Below are 21,040 nucleotides of genomic sequence, written 5' to 3' on the forward strand. Positions count from 1 at the left end.
ACGATGGTGGAGCTGGCTGAGAAAATAGAGCTTCTGCCAGCACAGGGACAAGGGGGGCAACATTCATCCCAATTATGAAATGTGTCTCTTGGAATGTGCACGTGCTCCGCGATGAAGGGAGACATGGTGTGGTGGGAAGGTATTTGAGGCAATGGGGGGCCAACATAGTCTCTGCTTGCAAGAGACGATGCTGGAGAAATGCGATGCTAAGGCATGGAACTTGGTGGGACGAGATTTCCTTGAGGGATATGTGGCAGTCAATGCAGTTGGTAGATCCGAGGGATTACTGGTGTCTTGGAATACATCAACTTTTGCCAAGGAGGGCTTTTGGAAGGGTCATCATGTGGTGGCCGTAAAATTGAGGAGAAGAAGCGACAATTTTCTATGTGTGGTAGCCTCAGTTTACGGCCCAGTTCTTGCGGCCCATTGACATAGACTATGGGAGGTGTTGGAAGGTGTGGTCTTGCTCTTCCAAGGGACCCCAATGCTGGTTGGAGGAGATTTCAATGTGACGCTAGAGTCAAGGGACAGGCCAAATGGAACTGGAGGGCAAGACCCAAGTTTGGCGGAGTTTTAGTCTTTCATCTCAGGCGCAAGTATGCAAGAAATGGGGCCGACAAACTGCACTTACACATGGCAAAGTACGAGGGGGCCTACTACTTTGTCCCATCTGGACAGATTTCTCTGTTCGGTGGACCTCCTCGAGAAATATCCATTGGCCGATGTGCGCGTACTTCCTAGACCGATATCAGACCACGTCCCAATTATCTGGCAGGATAACGCAAGCCACAATAGACCCACGTATTTTAAGTTGGATAAGTCTGGTTACGAGAAAAGGGGTTTTAGGAAGAAGTGAAATCATGGTGGACATCTCAACCCGTCCAAGGCACCGCCACGATGCAACTAGCCAACAAATTGGCAGGGCTTCGCCTTCACCTGAAAAAGATCCGAGAAGAAAGACACCACCCAAGAGTCCAACAGCTTAAGAAAGCCTTGTCTAGAGTCCAACAGCTTGATGCCACAGAAGATACTCGGAGGTTGGCAGATGCTGAACGCAACGAGTGAAAAACCTATGGAAGGGTAGTGGAAGAAGAGGACAGGAAGTTAGAAATAGAGTGGAGGCAACGCTCACGGCAACTTTGGCTGAAAGAGGGGGATGCCAATACTTGGTTCTTTCACTTGATAGCGTATGGAAGGCGTCGCTCGAATCAAATACTTCGCGTGCAAGTGGGGGAACATGAGTTGGTCGGGTCAAAAGCTGTCGGAGGAGCACTGGCAGATCACTTCAGATTGGTATCTAAAAGAGGGGCTTGGAACCAATGGAGATGGAGCGGAAGGAGCGCTTCCAAAGTGACGCAAGAACAACAAAACGAGCTGGTAAAGCCATTCCATGTGAAAAAGGTTCAAGAGGCTATACAGGGATTAAATGGTGAAGGAGCGCCAGGACCCGATGGTTTCACAGTTTTCTTCTTTAGAGAATTCTGGGAGGTGGTCAGGTCTGAGGTGATGGGCACATTAGACGAGTTTTGGGGGGATAACTTTGGATTGGAAAGACTCAACGGATCACATCTCTTTCTACTGCCAAAGCATTCGGGTGCCATCGAAGTTAGGGACTTTAGGCCCATCGCACTGTCGAACTCTATATACCTCATCATTGCCAAGGTACTGGCAAGCAGGTTAAGGGCGGCAGTTGGGGACTTAATCAGTCCCGTTCAGTCGGCATTCATTCCGGGTCGGCAGCTGGTGGATAGTGCGGTGGTTGCAGGAGAGATCGTATCGAAATGGATGACTAACAAGACAAAGGGCTTCATTTGGAAGGTTGACTTCGCGAACGCATATGACTCGCTTGATTGGAGATTTCTATGGTCTGTTATGCGAAAGCGTGGTTTCCCTGCAGAATGGGTGGATTGGGTGAGGTGGTGTATTACATCCCACACATGCTCGGTCCTGATCAATGGCCAAGCGGGGGGGGGGTGGATCCACCCACAAAGGGGAGTTCGGCAGGGGTGTCCACTAGCACTTTTGCTGTTCGTCCTTGCTGTTGACACTTTGGCCACCTGCACCACTAAAGCTTGTGAGCAAGGCCTTTTGAAGGGCTTTCAGACGGCAAGCTACCCGGAGGGTATCCCATTGCTACAGCATGCAGATGACACAACATTCTTCATGGAAGGTTTGGTGAAAGAAGCACGTACTCTGTCGACTCTATTAGACTCATTTGCTGACTTCTCGGGGTTGTAACTTAATCGATCCAAGTCAGCTTTTGTGGGTTTGGGGCTTTCTTTGGAGGAGGAGGAGCAATGTGCCAATGCATTGGCACATTTCTCGTCCCCCCCATAATGCACTGAACGCAAGAGCACTAGATGACCCCCTTTTGATAGAATTTTGCTCTGCCACCCCTCCAGCCTCTTCTCCACTTTCTCGACCACTGGTTGACATTCTGCAGCTAAAATACGCTTTCCTGTTAGTGGGAGACCCAAGTAGCTCATTGGGATTGAAACTCGTGGGAGACCCAAGTAGCTCAGGCGCTAGTGTCATGGTGGGTTGGAGGGAGCTGAAAGGTAGACCCTTTTTTTGGGTCTTGATTGTATATGGTTTGTACATGACTTTCATTTTAATGGTATCAGGTAGACCACCGGCCTTGGGTGGTCCTCCATATTTTCGTTCTAAAAAAATGAGAGCTCTGTGTAAGAGCAAAAAAGCATGGAAACTCCTTCCATAGGTTGCCTCTTGCTGGCCAATTCTTCAACCAATATCTAAACTCGGAGCTATCCCCTAGTTTGACACGAAAAAGTTTCCAGGTTTGAGGGAAATTCTGTCTCATGCCATGCCGAAAGGTAGATTCCCCTTTGACTGGAACCATATCCCTCTCCTAATCCAACCCCGAGCCATAACTGTTCTTCAGGATGTTCAATACTAGACCATCCTCTAACTGCATAATGTTACCCATCCATTTGTATGCAGTGTCAAGTTCATAAATTTTATATGGAGAAACCCCAACCCCCTCCCCCTCCCCCCCAGCACTCCTAGGTTAGTAAACCACGTTCTAGGAGACCAAACACGTCCCTTGTCATTCTCAAACTCAAATCCTTTCCAAAAAAGTCTCCTCATTAAGCCTTCTAGACGATTTCCTACCCTCGTCGGTACCTTCAAGGTTAAGTGGTAGAAAATCTGTATCGTCGAAAGGACTGATTACAGAAGCACCAAGCAACCCACTTTTGACTACTCTTTTGTCTACCACCCCTCCAATCTCCTCTCCACCTTATCAATTACCAGCTGTCAATCTAGAGTCAAGAGCCGTCCTCTCGTCAAATGGCACGTCTAGATAGTGTACAGAAACTGACCCAAGGGGTGTTCCCAGGGCTCTAGAGCACTGTGCCTCCTAGGGTGATAGTCCAAACCCCACAGATGCAGATTTGGCCTTTCTGATCTGTTGGTCCGAAAATTCTGCAATTATGTATAATAATGTAGAGAGGTTCCTAGCTACCTGCACAGAGCCATACATAAAGAAGATGGTGTTATCTGCATGCTGGTGTAACGGAATGCCTCTTGGGTATCATGAATTTGGAAACCTCTTAATGAGTTGTGCGCCCATGCTTGAATAGTACATGAAAAACCCCTGGTCCACTTTCTCTTCCTTGCATGTATGATTTTGCCTGCTCTACTGTGCCATCCAACAGGTGCCTGATGTGAATGAAAGCTAAGTGAAAAGGCTTGGCTAAATGTCCAATCACCCCCCGAACCTATTGGAAAAGACCTTTGTGATGATGAGATAAGTAGAATTAGCAGGCGAGATTGGCAGAAAATCACCAGCATGAATGACCCCATGGCTATCACACATCTTAACTTGTGGGCGCTGAATTTGCAGTTTAGCAGTGTGCTGGCCTTCATCTTGTTCAGCAAGTCAAGCAGCCTTTGCAATTGTAGTTGAAGTCTTTGAGTATATTAGAGTTGAGGGTGAAGTAGTGTGGTTGACCCCTTGAGAGAGAGCACTGTTTGCTAAATTGCTAAGAGAATTTACAGAGTTGGTGGTGCCTGGCTATGCGCCAGCATGGCCTTGGTAATCTGGCACTTGGCTATTACATCAGTAATGGCGAGAAGGCACCACACCAACCCCAACCAGCTACGGGAATATGGGCTCTGCTGCTCAGCGTGCCCTTGGTCTATCCCGCCTGGTGTACCGCGCGCCTGGGGGACTTCGGTAAAATGTGTGCTCCAGTGCCTCCTCCGGATCTGACACCCTGTGTGCAGCATCCAGAGGATGTGGTGTTGAGCGCGAGGTCTCCCTACCCTGCGTTGGTGCCATCCTTGGTCAGCCAATGCTTTTTGCAAAAACCAGCATCGACTCTGGGTAAGTCATCTCCGAGGACCAGGACAGGCATCGCAGCCTGAACGTTGTGCGTGGGGTGTGCGCAGAGTGCGCGCATGCCCGCCGTCAGTTGTGGTGCATCAGCTGGTTTGCACATGTACCCCGTCAGTTGTGGTGCATAAGCCATTAGTGGTGTGAACTGGGTACATGTGCAAACCTGCTGCACATGCAGCGCAATGTTGGTTGCCAACACTGCCATAGTGTTTTCGCTCTTGAGGACTGGTAATAAGACACCCTGTCGTGCGGGATGCCGTTGGGAGTGTGCTTAGATGGCGCATAGCTGTCGTGCATAACGCCACCAAGGCATGCGTCAGTGGGTGGAGCAGGCCCCCACGTGGCAGCCACACCACTAGTGTAGATGTTGGGCGCACGGCCACCACCATCAGTTGCCTGATGGGAATGAAGGCCAGTCACCCCCCCCTAACCTGTTGGACAAGACCTTTGTGATGATGAGATAAGTTGACTTTGAAAGTGATATAGGCAGAAAATCACCGACATGAATTACTCCTTGACACTTGGGTAGGATAAATAGGTATGATCGATTAATTCTCTCTAGTCCATAGTGTCTTCTCCAAAATGTTCCAAGGTGCCTATTATCTCTGCTCCAACGAACTCCCTATTTCTCACTCTGGCCGAATATGAGAAATCCATCTGGACATGGTGCCCATTCTCCATTTAACCCCTTGATGGCCTCTCTCACCTTGTCCATGGAGAAAGGCCTTACCAGATCGATCTGTTGCTCCTATGTCAGCCTGGTTGTCCCTCTACCACTCCATCTCCACCAGCTCCCCCTGCCTGGAGAGGTATTTGAAATGGTCTGCTAGAACTCCGCCCACTACACGTGTATTAACATATTCCTAGTTCCCCACCTGCACATTTAGCATTTGGTTCGAGCTCCTCATTCCATTGATAAATAGATTTTGATCTCCTTCCATTTGCACCTAGATGACCAAATCATGTGTTAACATTCTCTTCTTTCAGCTATTGTTGCCGCAATTGCTGTCTCCAATCCAGCTCCATTTTCTTTTCTTCATCTGCCACCCCCTCTCTACACACATTCCTTTCCCTCGTCTCTTCTTTCGATTAACTTTGTGCATCCCCTATATAATCCAACTGTTTAGCTCTTGATAGAATGTCACTGCACATACAGTTCTTCCCTCGCAAATTTGTTTCCTAAACCCAACTAGATGCCGTCGTTGCCCTGCAAGTTTTATGGCCAACCTCTCGGCTGCCACGCCCTGTTCATGTTGTGACAACCACCATGACACATCCTCATCTTGAAACCTTTCTTGTCCAGCCACATTCTGTCCATGTAGACATATGCTCTGGTCCTCATGCGCGTGTCATTCTATTGGGGAGTGATCAGACAACAGGTCTGGGAAGTGATCACACGTCCGCGAAATGGAATATCTCCAATAACTCCACTACACATCCGAACCTGTCCAAGCGAGAAAGAATTGTGGGCCCCCTTGATCTTCTCCAAGTGTACACGCAGTCTGTAGGCCCCATTTCCTATAACACTGTCTTGGCCATGGCGCATGCCTGCCAGTTTGTTTGTGGATTGCTTTCTGTCTCCTAGTCCTCTCCACATCTGGGGGATACCTTCTCGAGCTCCTTATTTGCGACTTCTGCCAGCCTTGTGACTTTCCTGTTTGGATCATGTCTTGACTCAGCAGCTTTGGGGGGCCTGCCCTGCATCTTTTTATTCTGTATTTTTTTTTCTTTCAATACGAGAACCGAACATTTTTACTTTTGTGTGCTAAGCATTGACAGACAATCCTTTTCTACTTATTTTGTTTTTTCCTTATAAAAATTGTATTGCACATAAATTCTACAGGTTCTAGTACATCTTCCTATCAAGTGAAAGTCAGTCTCTATGCTTGGAGGAGGATTTATAATCATATTAGTTGGCAAGCTTTATTTGCAGGACAAGCAGGTAACTTTGTAAATTATTTTCTGAGGCCAGTTTCCAACATTTCATGGAGGAACTTATAGTGCCTTTGCAATTTTTACATTTTTTCTGTTGTGTTAAATATTTTTTTATTGATGTTTGTGAAAAAGGATCCTTTGCACTTTTCTGGTAGATGAGTCATCATTTTTTGCACTTAGCTGCTGCACTTCTCATTGCTTAGCCAATCTTGTGCTTAATAAAATGGACCTCTAATAAATGTGGAATAATTCTGTCTAGGTTTACAGTTGCATTTAACGAAGTTCTGGCCAATAGACAGTGGGAGGTGATTAGTGATCTCATCACATCCTTCCATTTAGTTTTCATTCCAGGCCAGAAGCTGGTCCATGGCGCAGTGGTGGCAGGAAAAGTAGTGGGTTAGTAGAGAAAGGAATAAAAGCTTCAAGTGGGAAGTTGATTTCGTAAAAAGCAATCAGCTTTCTTGATTGGGATTTCCTGTAGGCCTTGATAAGGAAGAGAGGATTTCCTACTGATTGAGTGAAATGGGTTAGGAGATGTGTTACATGTTGATATACGGGATTTGGAATTATAATCCAAGAAATCCATAAGCACAAATCTCTTTATTAGGGAAGATCTTCAAGAATGAAGAGTTCAAAAGGAAGAGTCCACACGAAGAATGACAAGAATGGAGTAGGAAGATCATCCGGATTGTAACACACTTCTTGCTAGGTCAAGAGGATCTTCTGCCATCACTTTATGAGTTCATAGCCGTTCAACCAAGAAAAATGAGTTGATAGCCAAAACTGCTCCTGCTGCTTTTATTTCTATCATCCGCTCCCTCCATTCTATGGATTCACACGTGCTGGGTCTGAGTCATGTGCATGCTGATGTCTCCTCCTCTTGTAAGTATAATAAGTTTAAGCAAGAATCTTATCATTACGTCCCACTCATTTTGGTTTTAGCGAATGGAAAACCAAAGGGGAGGGGGGATCCATCCACAGAGGGGGATCAGGTAGGGATGCCCCTCGGCACCATTACTACTTGTATTAATGGTGGATGCCCTGGCCACTTGTATAATCAGTGTAGGCATGGGTGACTTGCTAAGAGGATTTTAGATTATAGGTGACCCAAACGAATTTTATAACCAAAATATACAGCTTCTTCATGGAAAGCTGTGAATGAAGCGAGAAACCTCATCATGCTATTTAGACCTATTTGTTCATTTTTTGGGCTTGCAGGTCAACCGAGCAAAATTAGCACTTGTGGGTTTTGGACTATTACAGGGGAAAGAAGTAAAATGCTGTGAGGCTCTGAGTATGCTCATTGGGATGTTATTCATGCTTTATTTGGGATTACCTTTGACGAAGGGAAGGCTTTAGATCACAGACTGGACGACGCTGATTGAGATAGCAGAGAGGAGACTAGAGGGATGGCAGAGCGGTGTGCTGTCAAAAGGGGTTGCCTGGTACTGTTACTATTGGTGCTCTTGGCAATTTTTATATTTTAGCTTTCTTCCTTTGAGTTGCCTAAGGGAATCAGAAGGTGTGGAAGCCTCAATGAGGTGATTTTTTTTGGAAAGGCCCTCAGGTGGGGATTGGTAAATCTGCTCGGGTATCTTGGGAGGTGGTTTGCTGACTGACGTAGCTAGTGGGGCTGAGGGTGCTACCCCCATTGTTTATTAAATAAGCGGGCAGGATTATGGCATTGGAGGTGGACCTGGTCACAAATGTCTTAAGAGACTTGGACATGGATTGGCATGATTATTGTACAGAGATGAACTGGGAGCAGCTCATGGCTCCAATTCTGGTCAGGGCATGAGATAGAGGTTCTTTGAAGCCAGACTATGGGATGGATCACTGTCGCACTACTAGATTGGTGACTAGTCAGCCTGAGGTACATTGCGAGAGGACTTCCCATGCCTTTCTTCCCTGCACAGAATACTCAAGTAGCAGTTGAGAATGTTCGATTTTGGAGGGAGTTATTTTAGACCAGAGAGTGGACAAACTAATGAGCATGCAACAATCGTTATTAGGCTTGCAACCTTTGAGCAGGACTCTGGAATGCCTGGCATGGAGAGGCATGACTGTTGGCCATTTGACTTTTGTCGACCTTGTAATACTTGAAGAGTACAGAAGGGAGAGAGCGAGCAGCAACAAGAACAAAAGAGAAATATTTGTATTAGAAAAAAGTGATACATATATTACAAACATCTCCTTTTATAGCCACTGCCTAACGGCTAGTCGTCTAACGGCTAGTCGCCTGATACGATGCAGTCCCAAATGGAAAAAGCAACGGCTGGAATTTAAGACTTACAGAAGGATCTTGATTCCGCTCCTCGTACTCTGGTACAAGTCCACGTCGCCTTCGAATCTTCTTCTCAAGATCACCGTAGAGGCAGCTCGCCGAATGCAGCTCTGCTCCTCCCGACCCCCTTGCTCAAGAAACCCGAAATGCTCCGTCCCCCTTCTTCTCCCCCTTCGCTCCTTATTTATAGTCTTTTATTTCCTAACTAACTACCCTTTCAAGAAGGGTGGTTATTTGGCCAGCTCAGCGCCAGCTGGCCCGCTGCCTTTCTGGCCTCCTCTCTTTCTTCTTTCATATACTCTTACTGGGATCGTATCATTTCCCCCCTCATCGACTATCACCTTGTCCCCAAGGTGGATGTCGGGGAATTGCCCTCGGATGACTGATAGAGGTTCCCATGATGCATCTTCTTCTGGAAGCCCTTTCCATTTAATCAACACTTCCACTTGTCCATTCCGTCTCCTAGCCGACACCACCTCTGCTGGAGATAGCTGCCACTCAAAATCATCAGTAAATGAAGGAGGCAGTAATTGCGTGACCCTGCCTGGACCCACTGCTTTCCTTAGTTTAGATACGTGGAACACCGGATGTAGGGAACAACTGTCTGGCAGTTCTAGTTTGTAGGCCACAGGCCCCACCTTTTGTAAGATCCGAAATGGACCAAAATATTTTGGAGATAACTTTTCATTGATCCTTTTTGCTAAGGACTTCATGCGGTAGGGACGTGTCGAAGATACACTTGTTCCCCCACCTGAAACTCAAGGTCTCTTCGGTGCTTATCCGCTTGGCGTTTCATGCTGGATTGCGCCGCTAGTAAGTTGTTTCTTATCACTTTCAGAGTATCATCTCTCTCTTTTAATAGAGTGTCGACAGACTCAAGTGGAGATGAAGGGGTCCCATAGTACAAAAGTTTTGGTGGGTCCCTCCCATACACTGCTTTGAAAGGTGTCATCTGAATGGATGAATGGAAAGCTGTATTATAAGAGAACTCTGCCCAATGGAGCCACTTGGACCAAGACTTCGGTTTCTCACCAGCAAAACAGCGTAAATATGATTCCAAACATCTGTTTACCACCTCTGTTTGACCATCTGTTTGGGGGTGGTACGAGGAACTCATGCATAATGTGGTGCCTTGCAAGCGGAACAACTCCTTCCAGAACATACTGGTAAAGATTTTATCTCTGTCTGAAACAATTGAGGAGGGTATCCCATGCAAGCGTACAATTTCTCGGACGAAGATGTCAGCTACATCTCGGGCAGTAAATGGGTGTTTCAGTGGTAGGAAGTGACTATACTTGCTCAGTCTGTCCACAATCACCATAATGCAGTTGAATCCGTGTGATGTTGGCAGCCCTTCTATGAAATCTAACGATATGTCTTCCCAGATGCGTTCAGGAATGGGTAGAGCTTGTAATAACCCAGCAGGTGAGAGGAAGATATCTTGTTAGTTTGACAAATATGACACTGATTCACATATCTCTTTATGTGATCTTTCATGCGTGGCCAGTATAAGTCTTGAGCAATGCGCTTATAGGTTCGTTTGCATCCCGTATGCCCCCCCGGTGCTGAATCATGATAGGTCTGTAACACTTTTGGTAGTAATGAAGAAGTCCCCGTAAGCACCAGTCGTCCCTTGTACAGTAGGGTATCCTTGTATAGTTTGAACTTTGGATAGGAAAATGGACTGAGTCGCAACTCCTGAATTACTTTTTGAAATTTCAGATCCTGACCCACCTCCTGTTGGATGATCGCTTGGTCTAATAGCTGGAACCTGGACACTTGCAATGCATTGACTTCCACTGATGATGGGGCCCTGGATAATGCATCAGCTACAACATTGCTCTTCCCTGGTTTATATTCAATTTCGAAATTAAACCCCAGTAATTTGTAAGCCCATTTGCTGTACGGCTCCTGAATCTGCTTCTGACACAATAAGTATTTAAGACTGTACTGATCGGTGCGGATAATGAAAGGCAAATGTGTCAAATAGTGTCGCCATTTCTGCACTGACAGGACAATAGCCATCAATTCACGTTCATAAGCAGATTTGACTTGGCTCCGCTTGGGAAGGACCTGACTAAAATAAGCGATGGGTCGTCCATTCTGTATGAGGACAGCACCAATGCCTACTCCTGATGCATCCGTCTCGATGGTAAAAGGTAATTCAAAATTTGGTAAGGCCAACACTGGAGTAGAACTCATTGCTAGTTTAAGTTGATCAAATGCAGCTTGCGCGTCTACATTCCACCCAAATGCATCTTTCTTCAGCAATGCTGTTAAAGGCGACCTTCAAGGAGTACTCTTTGACAAACCTGCGATAATACCCTGTCAAACCCAAGAACCCTCGCAGTTGCTTGAGATTCTTGATGCAGGCCAGCTCACCATCGCCTCCACCTTGCTCTTATCCGCCATAACTCCTTGATGCGAAATCCAATGCCCCAGGAATTCCAACTGATTGCAAGCCAATTGACACTTTTGGGATTCACATGAAGATCATTATCAGCCAGGACAGTAAAGACTTGTTGCAAATGTGACTCATGGTCTTCCAATGACTTACTGTAAATCAATATATCATCAAAAACACCAGTAAGAATTTTCTGAGGTGGATGAAACAGGTGGTTCATAAGAGATTGAAATGTAGCTGGGGCGTTCTTAAGCCCAAAGGGCATAACCCGGAATTCATAATGCCCTTCATGGGTTTTAAATGCAGTTTTATGAACGTCCTCTTCTTTCATCCTGATCTGATGATACCCCGATTTCAGATCTAACTTGGAAAACAATAATGCGCCATGGAGTTCATCCAATAATTCTTCCACCACAGGAATTGGATATCGATTTGGTACAGTTATTTTATTAAGTGCACGGTAATCAACACAAAATCGCCATCCGGCATCTTTCTTCTTAACCAGTAAGACTGGGCTTGCGAAGGGACTATGCGATGGTCTGATGAATTCCGCCTTTAGAAGTTCACTGACTATCTTTTCTATCTCGTCCTTTTGTAAGTATGAATATTTGTACGGTCTCTGGTTGGTTGGTTGAGCTTGGGGTATAAGTTGTATGGCGTGATCGATCGGCCTGGCAGGTGGTAATTCTGACAGTGGCTCAAAGACCTTAGAAAATTGCTTCCTGAGCTTCTCTTCTAGAGCACGACCTTGTGATGTTTGAGGCAACTTGATACTAGTGTCTAGTTTATACAATTCGATCATCAATAATTGGCTTCTCATCAGCTCCTTGTCAACAGAGTGGTTTTTAATATCGGTTCTGGATAAGCTCTGGTCCCCATTCAAAGTCACCACCTTGTCGCCTCTTCTGAATTTTAGAATATGCCTCTCCCAGTGGATATGGGTCCATCCCAAGGATGCTAACCATGCCATGCCTAGGATCATGTCAATTCCCCCCAACTTGAATGGCAAGAAGTCGCTAGTCATTTCAATGCCTTGAAGGTTATACTGGACTCCCACACATAATCCCTGACCTTTGCTAGACTCCCCATTTCCCAATGTCACTTCAAATAGCACTGACGTATCACTCCGGAAATGGAATTCCTCCACAATGGCTGTACTCAGAAAATTATGGGAAGCTCCACTGTCAATTAATACAGTGATTTCCCTGCCTCGTAGTTCCCCTTTCAGCTTGATGGACCTTGGGTTGGTCCACCCCAACATAGAGTTCAATGAGACGTGTGCGGATAGCAGTTGGGACTCTGGTGGTATGTCGTTAGCCTCTATATCCACAATGGCATCCGTATCTGGATCCGATTTATCCCGATCTTCTTCACTCACAATCAAGATTTGTAGAGTTTTCTTGCATCGATGTCCCGGGCGAATTTCGTTGCAGTTATAACAGAGGCCCTTCTCTCTGCGTTTTTGAAATTCTTCTCCTGTTAACATCAGTTTCCTTCTATACGCTGGTGTCCCTTGAGTGTTCTCTTGTATTTTAGTCTTGTTCTGATGATAACTTCCTCCTCCTGCTCCTGTAGACTGAACCGAGTGAATGTGATTCTCCTGGTAGCGTACTCCCGCATTTGGTGGTCTTCCCCCTTTTTGACTATGGTTCTCCCAGGCTTGCCAAAGGGCCTTGAGTCGTTTCTCTGTTTTAAGCGCTAAATCCATAAGTCTTCTTAGTCCCACAAATTCTTCGATATCCATCTCTGTTTGTATCTCTGTCTTCAATCCCTTCAAAAATATGTCGTACATTATGTCTTCTGGCATCGGAGGTAGATATACGGATAGCCTTTCAAACTCCTTCCGGTACTCCTTCACTGTCCCCGTCTGCTTGATATCCATAAACTGATGTTTGATGTTATCTGCTAGCGTTTCATCGAACCGTTTCCCGATCTGGATCTTGAAATCGTTCCAACCGAGAAAGGTGTACCTGTCAGTGGTCCAGAGGTACCACTGCAGAGCTTCGCCTTCCAAATTTGCCATTGCCACATCGATCCGGTCTTCCGATACTACTTCTTGGACTTGGAAGAACCTCTCCATACCCCTCACCCAGCCTTCTACATCGTCTCCTCGAAACTTGGGCGCTTCCATCTTGCTTCTAACTTGTTGGATATGCTCCATATTCCGATTGCCAGATCGTGTGTCGTTCCTCGTCTCGACTTCCCCCGGTACTTGGTTCTTGTTCTTGCCATGGCTTCTCGGGATCTCCTCTTCCGGACCTCGTTCTTCAGATGTGCTACCCTGATTCAATGTCGCCAGGGTACGCAGCACTTGTCGTAGCAGTTCACCGTTTTCTCTGGCCTCTTCGCGGATCAGTTTCATTTCATCTGCTATCCTCTTCTGCTCCACCTTCAGCTCGCCCAACTCTGCCTCATTCTCTTCCAATCTCGCTTCCACTTCTTTCAACGTCATTGTGGCCAGGATCGTGGCTCTGATACCAATGATACGATGCAGTCCCAAATGGAAAAAGCAACGGCTGGAATTTAAGACTTACAGAAGGATCTTGATTCCGCTCCTCGTACTCTGGTACAAGTCCACGTCGCCTTCGAATCTTCTTCTCAAGATCACCGTAGAGGCAGCTCGCCGAATGCAGCTCTGCTCCTCCCGACCCCCTTGCTCAAGAAACCCGAAATGCTCCGTCCCCCTTCTTCTCCCCCTTCGCTCCTTATTTATAGTCTTTTATTTCCTAACTAACTACCCTTTCAAGAAGGGTGGTTATTTGGCCAGCTCAGCGCCAGCTGGCCCGCTGCCTTTCTGGCCTCCTCTCTTTCTTCTTTCATATACTCTTACTGGGATCGTATCATCGCCCAACGGCTAGTAATTACTAGCCGTTAACGATGGGACCCACAGAACCCGATAATGGGTATAGTGGGCCCAATGTATCTCCTTCGTGTATTACAATCATCTTCTTGGGCTTGGGCTCTTTTCCTTATATCTTTAACAACTTTGATGGTGGTGATTTTTGTTTGCCATTAACTACAGAGTGCAACATAGATGGTGATTGGATATTGATGGTGGTGAGTAGATTGGTGGTTGGATGCATACTAGAACGGTGACATGCTGACAAAGGCGCGTAGACTGTGTTGACTGCATGCAGAGTGTGACAGCAGCACACAAACTGCAGTAGCAGTCGCAGACATGCATATTGATTTTCTTTTTTTGAAAGATCTGACATGCATATTCATGTCAGTGTGCATATTGAGAGATTATTGTGGTGGACTGAGCTGTAGAGCTCTGATGCCCTCTAACAGATTGAGATTTTCATTAAACATTATGTTTTTCAAAATACATTCTGTAAGTTGGGAAGAATGAGAAAAAGGGAGCAATGGGAAGAATACGGCAAAACAACCACTTTCGCTATTCATTTCAATTGATATTTATGGGGTGTTACTGGGTTGAATGAAATGTGGCCCATTTGGAAATACAACGTAATATACGCAGAAGATTTTGCTCGATGCATGTGTTACTATAACTCATTCTTCGTGAAAGATATGGCATGGGGTTGAATCGAGAGATAAAAGCAACTCCATTCCAAGGGGTATCACCCTTTCGGCGAGGATTCAGGCATATCTTCCTCCAGGTATGGAACTTCTTCTCCACCAAGTTAGACAATGGCACAATATTTCAGTATTGGTTGGATGCATGGTCGCCACAAGGGACATTGTGTGAAGCATTTCCTCGCTTATATGCACTCGCATGAAGCCCTAACACCAAAGTTTGGGACTGCTGGGATGGAGTGTGAAACCTGATGTTAGTTGGTGCCATGTCAGACCAGAGGGTTGTGGAATTCTTGGACTGCAGAAGTCCCTAGCGCAGTTAAGCCTTAGGTGCAGCAAAAAAGATGGGTGGACATGGATCAATGGCCCTTTTTCAGTCTGAAAGGCATACACAATTATCGATTGACCCGATTTACATGAGAGAGAGGACTTGGGCGCAGCAAGAAATCAAGAACAACAACAAAAACAATCGTATTCCATATGTGATTTTACACAGTTTTTAAACAGCCAATTATAATGGCTAGTTCAATGGTTAGTAACGGCTAGTTTGACTAGCTGTTACTTACTCTATAACAGGCCTAACCGATATGGCCTAATAACCCGATCGGGTAATGGGCTGATTGGCACTTATACAAAACATGATAATTTTTACATCTATTCAACAACAATAACCCTACAGGGCCAAGAGGAGGACCCCACAATCATCCAAGCGTGTAGGTTCATATGGCGGCAAAAATTCCCGATGAAGGTATGGGTTTTTGCATGGCTTCTGTTACAAAGAAGACTAATGACCTGGGCCTTTTGCAAAAGGCTATACCAAGTTACATTGTCAGCACGTGTGTTATGCTTAACAGGGGAAGAAGACTGTCAACAACTATTTTTTGAGTGCCCTTTTGCTCGCACGATTTGGGCCAGCCAAGAAATGTCAATGGTGAATGTGAATTTGGAAGAGGCTTTTTAGGGCTCAATCCAAAGTTACAGGTGTAGAAGAAAGGAAGAAGGCGGGCGGGTACTGGTGGCACTTTGGGTCATATGATTGCATACGAATGAGGTGCTGTTCAGGGAAAGGACGGCTTCTACTGATGGGGCTGTTCATGAGTTGGAGGGACTTAAGGGAACCTGATTTCCTTGGGCTGTGGATGGAGAGAGAGGAGGGTTTGAACTGGGATAGAATGAGATTGGCTTGTAAGGCTCTACTGGGAGGATCACCGACTAGTTGGGTGATTGTCCCTTTTAATGTTTCAAACTAAGAATCATAACCCATTCTACACAAATCAGGGCGGTTAAAAAGCTTAAGCCCATACACACAACACAATTGACGTGATAGACACATTGATATATGTTGTGAAGCAAGGTGATATTGCCTATTTATTGATTTTGAAAGGGATTTATGAAAAGGTATAGACACTTATCAGTGAGTTTAAGGCAGACCATGTGAAGTGAAATGAGAACATTCCTTTGATATTTTATTATTTCCCAAGGCAGTGAACTCCTCCCATTGCCCTGCCTCCACCTCTCTCTCACCTCTGGTATCCTATTTTCAACAAAAAGATACTGCCATAAACTGTGCTTTCGAGTCTCCCTCTCTTACTGGATATTTGAATGAAAATTATCTGAACAGAATTACTTTCACTTCAAACAAGAATTTATGACATCTCCCTCTAGAGTGAATATGACCAATTCATGGCACTTTGCTCCCTGATATCAATCCAAAAATCTCTCATGTGTTTTGATTGATATCTGTCCGCAATACTGCGAAATCTTGCAATGTCGATCGATTCGATTGTTGATAGCCTTTCTGTCCACAAATTCGGAAAGAAGATATGTAGATGATAGAAGAAAATTAGAAGAAAGAATTCGTGGAGATCTCCTTCAGCTCTCCACTCTGGTTGGCAGGCCCGATCCTGCTCCACCAGCCCTCTGCCAGCTCCAGCAACAGAATCTGAAAAATCCTGTTTCTTCTTATTTCCTGCTTTTCTTTATTCATACCCAATCCTGCACGTGCTTAGTCACTGCTAGGTCTTCTCACACGTGCCTCCTTTTCTTCCTTTGGGATTGTTTGGAGAAGAATCGTTGCGTAGCACTCCATAGTTTGATTTCAATGTAGAAGTCATTTATTAATCTCATGACAGGAATAATCGGTCTGTGGCTCCTAATATGTCGGTGATTGACTCAATTATTTCACACTGTAATCAATTTTTGATATTGATGGTAATTTCTGCAGCAGAATTTCCTAGCTGGTTGAAAATGTCTTATTTTTGTCGTAAAATACTGTATAATTTTTTCAATTTGACTATTGTGGTATATTTATGTCATTATTTCATATTTTACTCTGGCACATTCTCCCCAAATTAAAATTATCTCTGAAGTCTGAAATTTTTTCTTACAAGGAATGTGGACTGCTTGCTCTTGTGACCTCTAAAATGTCTTGTTTTCATGTCAACAGGATTAATTATTGGTTTGAGTCTTAGTTCTGCAGCAGCTGAAGATACAACCGTGAATGGTGTCAGTTCCGAGAGTGCAACTGAAGATACAGTCACTGCTTCCGTTTATGGTTTACAGAAAATTGAAGATGGTTCAATCATTTCAAATTCTCACACAGTCAAGTGGAGGCTTTTTACGGACAAGGGAAGGAGTTTATTTTTAGAAGTGAGCCAGTTTTAAAAATTATTCCCCATGGTATCATTCTTTTCAATCATTTTTTAATTTTATTGTGCAAAGGGAAAGATAGAGGAAGCAGAGAAGTGTTTCTTGTCGGCCTTGGAAGAGGCTAAAGAAGGATTTGGAAAACGAGATCCACACGTGGCTTCTTCGTTGAATAATTTGGTAACTTAGTTATTTGTTCTAAAGATTTTTATTCCTTATTATATTTTTTAAGAGGGGTTGATCTTGGTCTTATATCCCTATGATAGAGTTACTTCGAATCATTATCTTATTTTCGGCAATGTTCGAGAGCTGTGATCTACATTTTAAGTCTCCCAGTGCAAGTTATTAATCATGTTATAGATGCCAGACTAAAGGTTATTACGAGAAATTATAGGGGTTGATCCAGTACCTAAAAGTTCTGTACTAATAATTGTTCGTGTCAGGCACAAGGTATTACTGTCAAGGTAAATATTTCTTTTTCTTGAAAAAGAATTTCTTTTTCTTGAAAGATGATTTAAGGCAATCACCTGACAAAGCAGTAACAAGCCAAAGGTACGCGCGAAGATCCCTAAAGCTCCTACATGGCGACCGCTCTATCTGTTCACACCTCGGGGGAACTGTGACACCATGAGGCCCTCGACCTCATGGGATGAGCTCGTCTGTAGAAGCCATGCTCCCCCTAAATACCACTACATTACGGTGTAGCCATATTGCCCAGAGCACTGCCATCTCTCGGCCCCCCTCTTCCCTCCTAGGGGTGCTGATCCGTGTGAACTACCAGAAGGACTCCTCCGATGTCTCATTCACCTCAAGCTGCGCTTGGATGGCCCAAATTGAGCGGGCAAAGGGGCACTCGAAGAATAAGTGATTGTAATCTGTCACCTCTCGTGCATAAAGTGCACGCCACCAATGTATCTGGATATATCTCCTTGCGAAAGAATTGGGTCACCAGTTTTTTAATCAATAAGAGCCATCAATAAAATTTTACCTTAAGCAGAACCTTTAGGCGCCAAATGACCCGACATGCCTGGATAGTTGATTGGTCCTCATTTCCGTGAGCAATCCTCGCTTAGGCCTTTTGAACTAAAAAGGAAGCGCTGGCCCAAACCCATCCATCTTGTTCTCTGGGTTTTGGATAACATTAATTCAAGCTTTGTTGCATGCCCAAGAACTTTGCCCCCTCTAGTTTCATAGGGCACTGTCTACCCTCGGATTCCACGTGTTGTTCGTGCACTCACCCACTGGTTTGGGTACCTGGCAAGCGCAAAGAGCCAAGGGAACGCCATGATTATTTCAGATTCAAGGCATCGGATTCCACCTTTTAAGTAATTATTTCACCTTAAAATTTTAAGATAAAGTGTGTTTTTTTTTAGCAAAATACCCGGTGTCGTAGATCGATCCATCTGTGCCTTAGACACCACCCAGGGGGATTTTATTTATAAAGTGAAGTGTTTATCAACGTTTATAGGCGTGGAGCGAATATAAATATGCCAATTACACTCGGGTCCCACTCGTCCACGCCCATGTGCAGGAAAGGAAACGATACATAAGTGATACCTTTTAGGTGCTCGGAGAAGAGCTCACGTCGACGCCTCACACAAGCCCCCGCATGATAATGGTGGAGAGATAGTGGAGCTGTCCCCGCCTTTAACAAGTGTATCGATGAAGTGCGTGGTGAGGACCTCATTTGAGGTGGGCGCAATCCACCCCGCTGTCGTGATTGTCGGATCAGGCGTGAGCGCTCCCACGTCGAGTGCTCTACGAGATCTGCCACTCCCTTGGGGCCTCTTTCGAAAGTGTGCGGCGCGTGCGGAGGTTCGGCAAGCCGAGACGTTCGACGCGATAGCATCCCCTAGTGGTTGAAGGGAGCGCCTGCCAAGTAAGGAAAAGGGAGGAAGGGAGTCGTGTGTGTACCGCGTGGTTGGCGACTGCATCTGCTGTCTGTTGCCTTCTCGCAGCTGATGACGAACACTAGTTATGCTAGGGCGGCACCGCATGATGTCCTGCCATACACGGTGTAGTCGCCATTGGGAGCATGTACCTGCATGAAGCATGTCGACTAACACCTGTGAGCCCGATTTTATGACGATATTATGAAGGTTTCGTTCCTCACAGAGGAGTAAGCCATCACGTATCGCCATAGCTTCGGCTACTGTGTTAATTTGTACGCCATAGAAAGAGGAGAAAGCAAGAGGATACTCCTTGTATGATCCCGGAGGATACCACCTCCCCCTGCTGGCCTCGGGTTCCCTTTGGACGTACCATCCACATTCAATTTGAGGCTGCCAATTGGCTGTGGGTGCCAATGGATGACGTGTAGTTGAATGCGGATAGGAGCAAGGGTCACTGGGATGCCCCCGGCACGAAGGAAATCGCATTCGAGTGCTGAGCTGCAGTCGCGAGTGGGGATGAGATAGTGGGGCCGTCGTATTCACAACTTGATGCGACACATGATATCCACAGCGCTCATGGGATTCCCTGCAAAACGAGAAGAATTTCGCCCCTTCCATATCTCCCATAATAAGATAAAGTGTGTTATGCATGATTAAATTTCTGAATTTCAAACTTATCATGAGTAGGTGTGAGACTGCTAAGTGCTTCAGCAAGGCATAGAAAAGGAGAAGGTTCCGAAGTACACGAAAAAGAAACAAAACTCGGTATCTTTTGCATGAAACAAAACTCGTCATGTCATGACGGGTATTTTACGCCAAGGCAACTGTCTCTTTAAATACAACCTCCTTTTTCTCTCCGGCTTCCTCCTGCAAACGCCTCATTAGATAGAGCTCCAAAAGGCCTCCTCAGGGGAAAATAACCTTTTTTGGTATCTTTTGCATGGCCCATATTGCTGTTAAGACTCCTCGAGAATACTATGATTTGAATATCCGGCTATGGAACTCTCTTCGATCGTTAAAGATTCACAATAGAAAAGCAACCCCAGTCGTAGAAAGAATGTGATGTAACTGCAAGAGTGTTGATAGAGCTTGAACGGAATGTAGATATAGCGAGGGAGAGCGAGATGGAGTTCTCGGAGTATGATGAGAAACGAACTGAGAACAGACGATAATTATGCTCAGAGAACCTGGATCAGTGCCTCCTCCTTGCAGGAACGTCGAGAGCTGAATCGGCTCCCTTCGTTGACGTGAGAATCTCCCCTGTAATCGCTTCTGACAAAAAGTGCCTTCCCCTCTATTGAGATTCCCTTTTATTCCCCCATCACACTCCCCACCTTCATGCTGTTGGGCGTCCGCAGTCCAGGCTGGCACGTGACTTGGCTTCTCTCCTTCTTTTACTTTGGTAAGTCCCTGGTAAGTCTTTAACAATTGCCTGGCGAATGGACACTCAAAGCAGAAGTTGAGAGCAGGCTTCCGTGTCCATTGTGGACATAACAAACTATGTCGAGGACTCGTGTCAGAAAGGATCATCTAAAGAGCAGCCATCCAACAAATTCCGGATTTGAGGAAAAAACTGCTTCATACCATACCAGATAGTAGATGCCCCTTATGACTAACTGCACGACACTTCCAATTCAGCCTTTGCATAATTGTTCCTTGACGAAGCTCCATAGAGGTGGGGGACGAGGAGCTTCCATAAGGAAGAAAAAATGTGAAGGAAGAAAGAAGAAAAAACTTCACATTTCTGGTTTCTTTAAAGAAGATACATATATAGAGAGTAAGAGAGAGGGAGAGACAAGGGTATAAATGTCATTCAACAGTCCCCCTCAAACTGGTGAGTGGATGTTATCCATTCCCAGTTTGCCGCACAATTCTTGAAAACATGTGGCAGTTAGTCCTTTGGTGAGAATATCAGCTCGCTAATGGACGGATGGGACGTATGAGAGGTAAAAATGTCCCGACTCCAGCTTCTCTGTTATGAA

At 45.4% G+C, this 21,040-nt stretch overlaps 1 protein-coding gene across 4 annotated transcripts in view; it reads left to right on the forward strand.

The window, feature by feature from the left end:
* LOC144701080 (Tetratricopeptide repeat (TPR)-like superfamily protein) overlaps window positions 1–21,040 on the forward strand; it is a 76,763-nt gene that overhangs the window by 7,305 nt on the left and 48,418 nt on the right. For all 4 annotated transcript variants that reach the window (XM_078572769.1, XM_078572772.1, XM_078572770.1 and 1 more), the window contains exons 3-5: window positions 6,204–6,302; window positions 16,967–17,169; window positions 17,242–17,346. In XM_078572769.1, coding sequence (XP_078428895.1) covers window positions 6,204–6,302; window positions 16,967–17,169; window positions 17,242–17,346 — 407 coding nt within the window. The remainder of the gene's footprint in view (window positions 1–6,203; window positions 6,303–16,966; window positions 17,170–17,241; window positions 17,347–21,040) is intronic.

This window comes from Wolffia australiana, chromosome 3, assembly GCF_029677425.1.
Source record: "Wolffia australiana isolate 7733 chromosome 3, ASM2967742v1".
NCBI lineage: Eukaryota > Viridiplantae > Streptophyta > Magnoliopsida > Alismatales > Araceae > Wolffia > Wolffia australiana.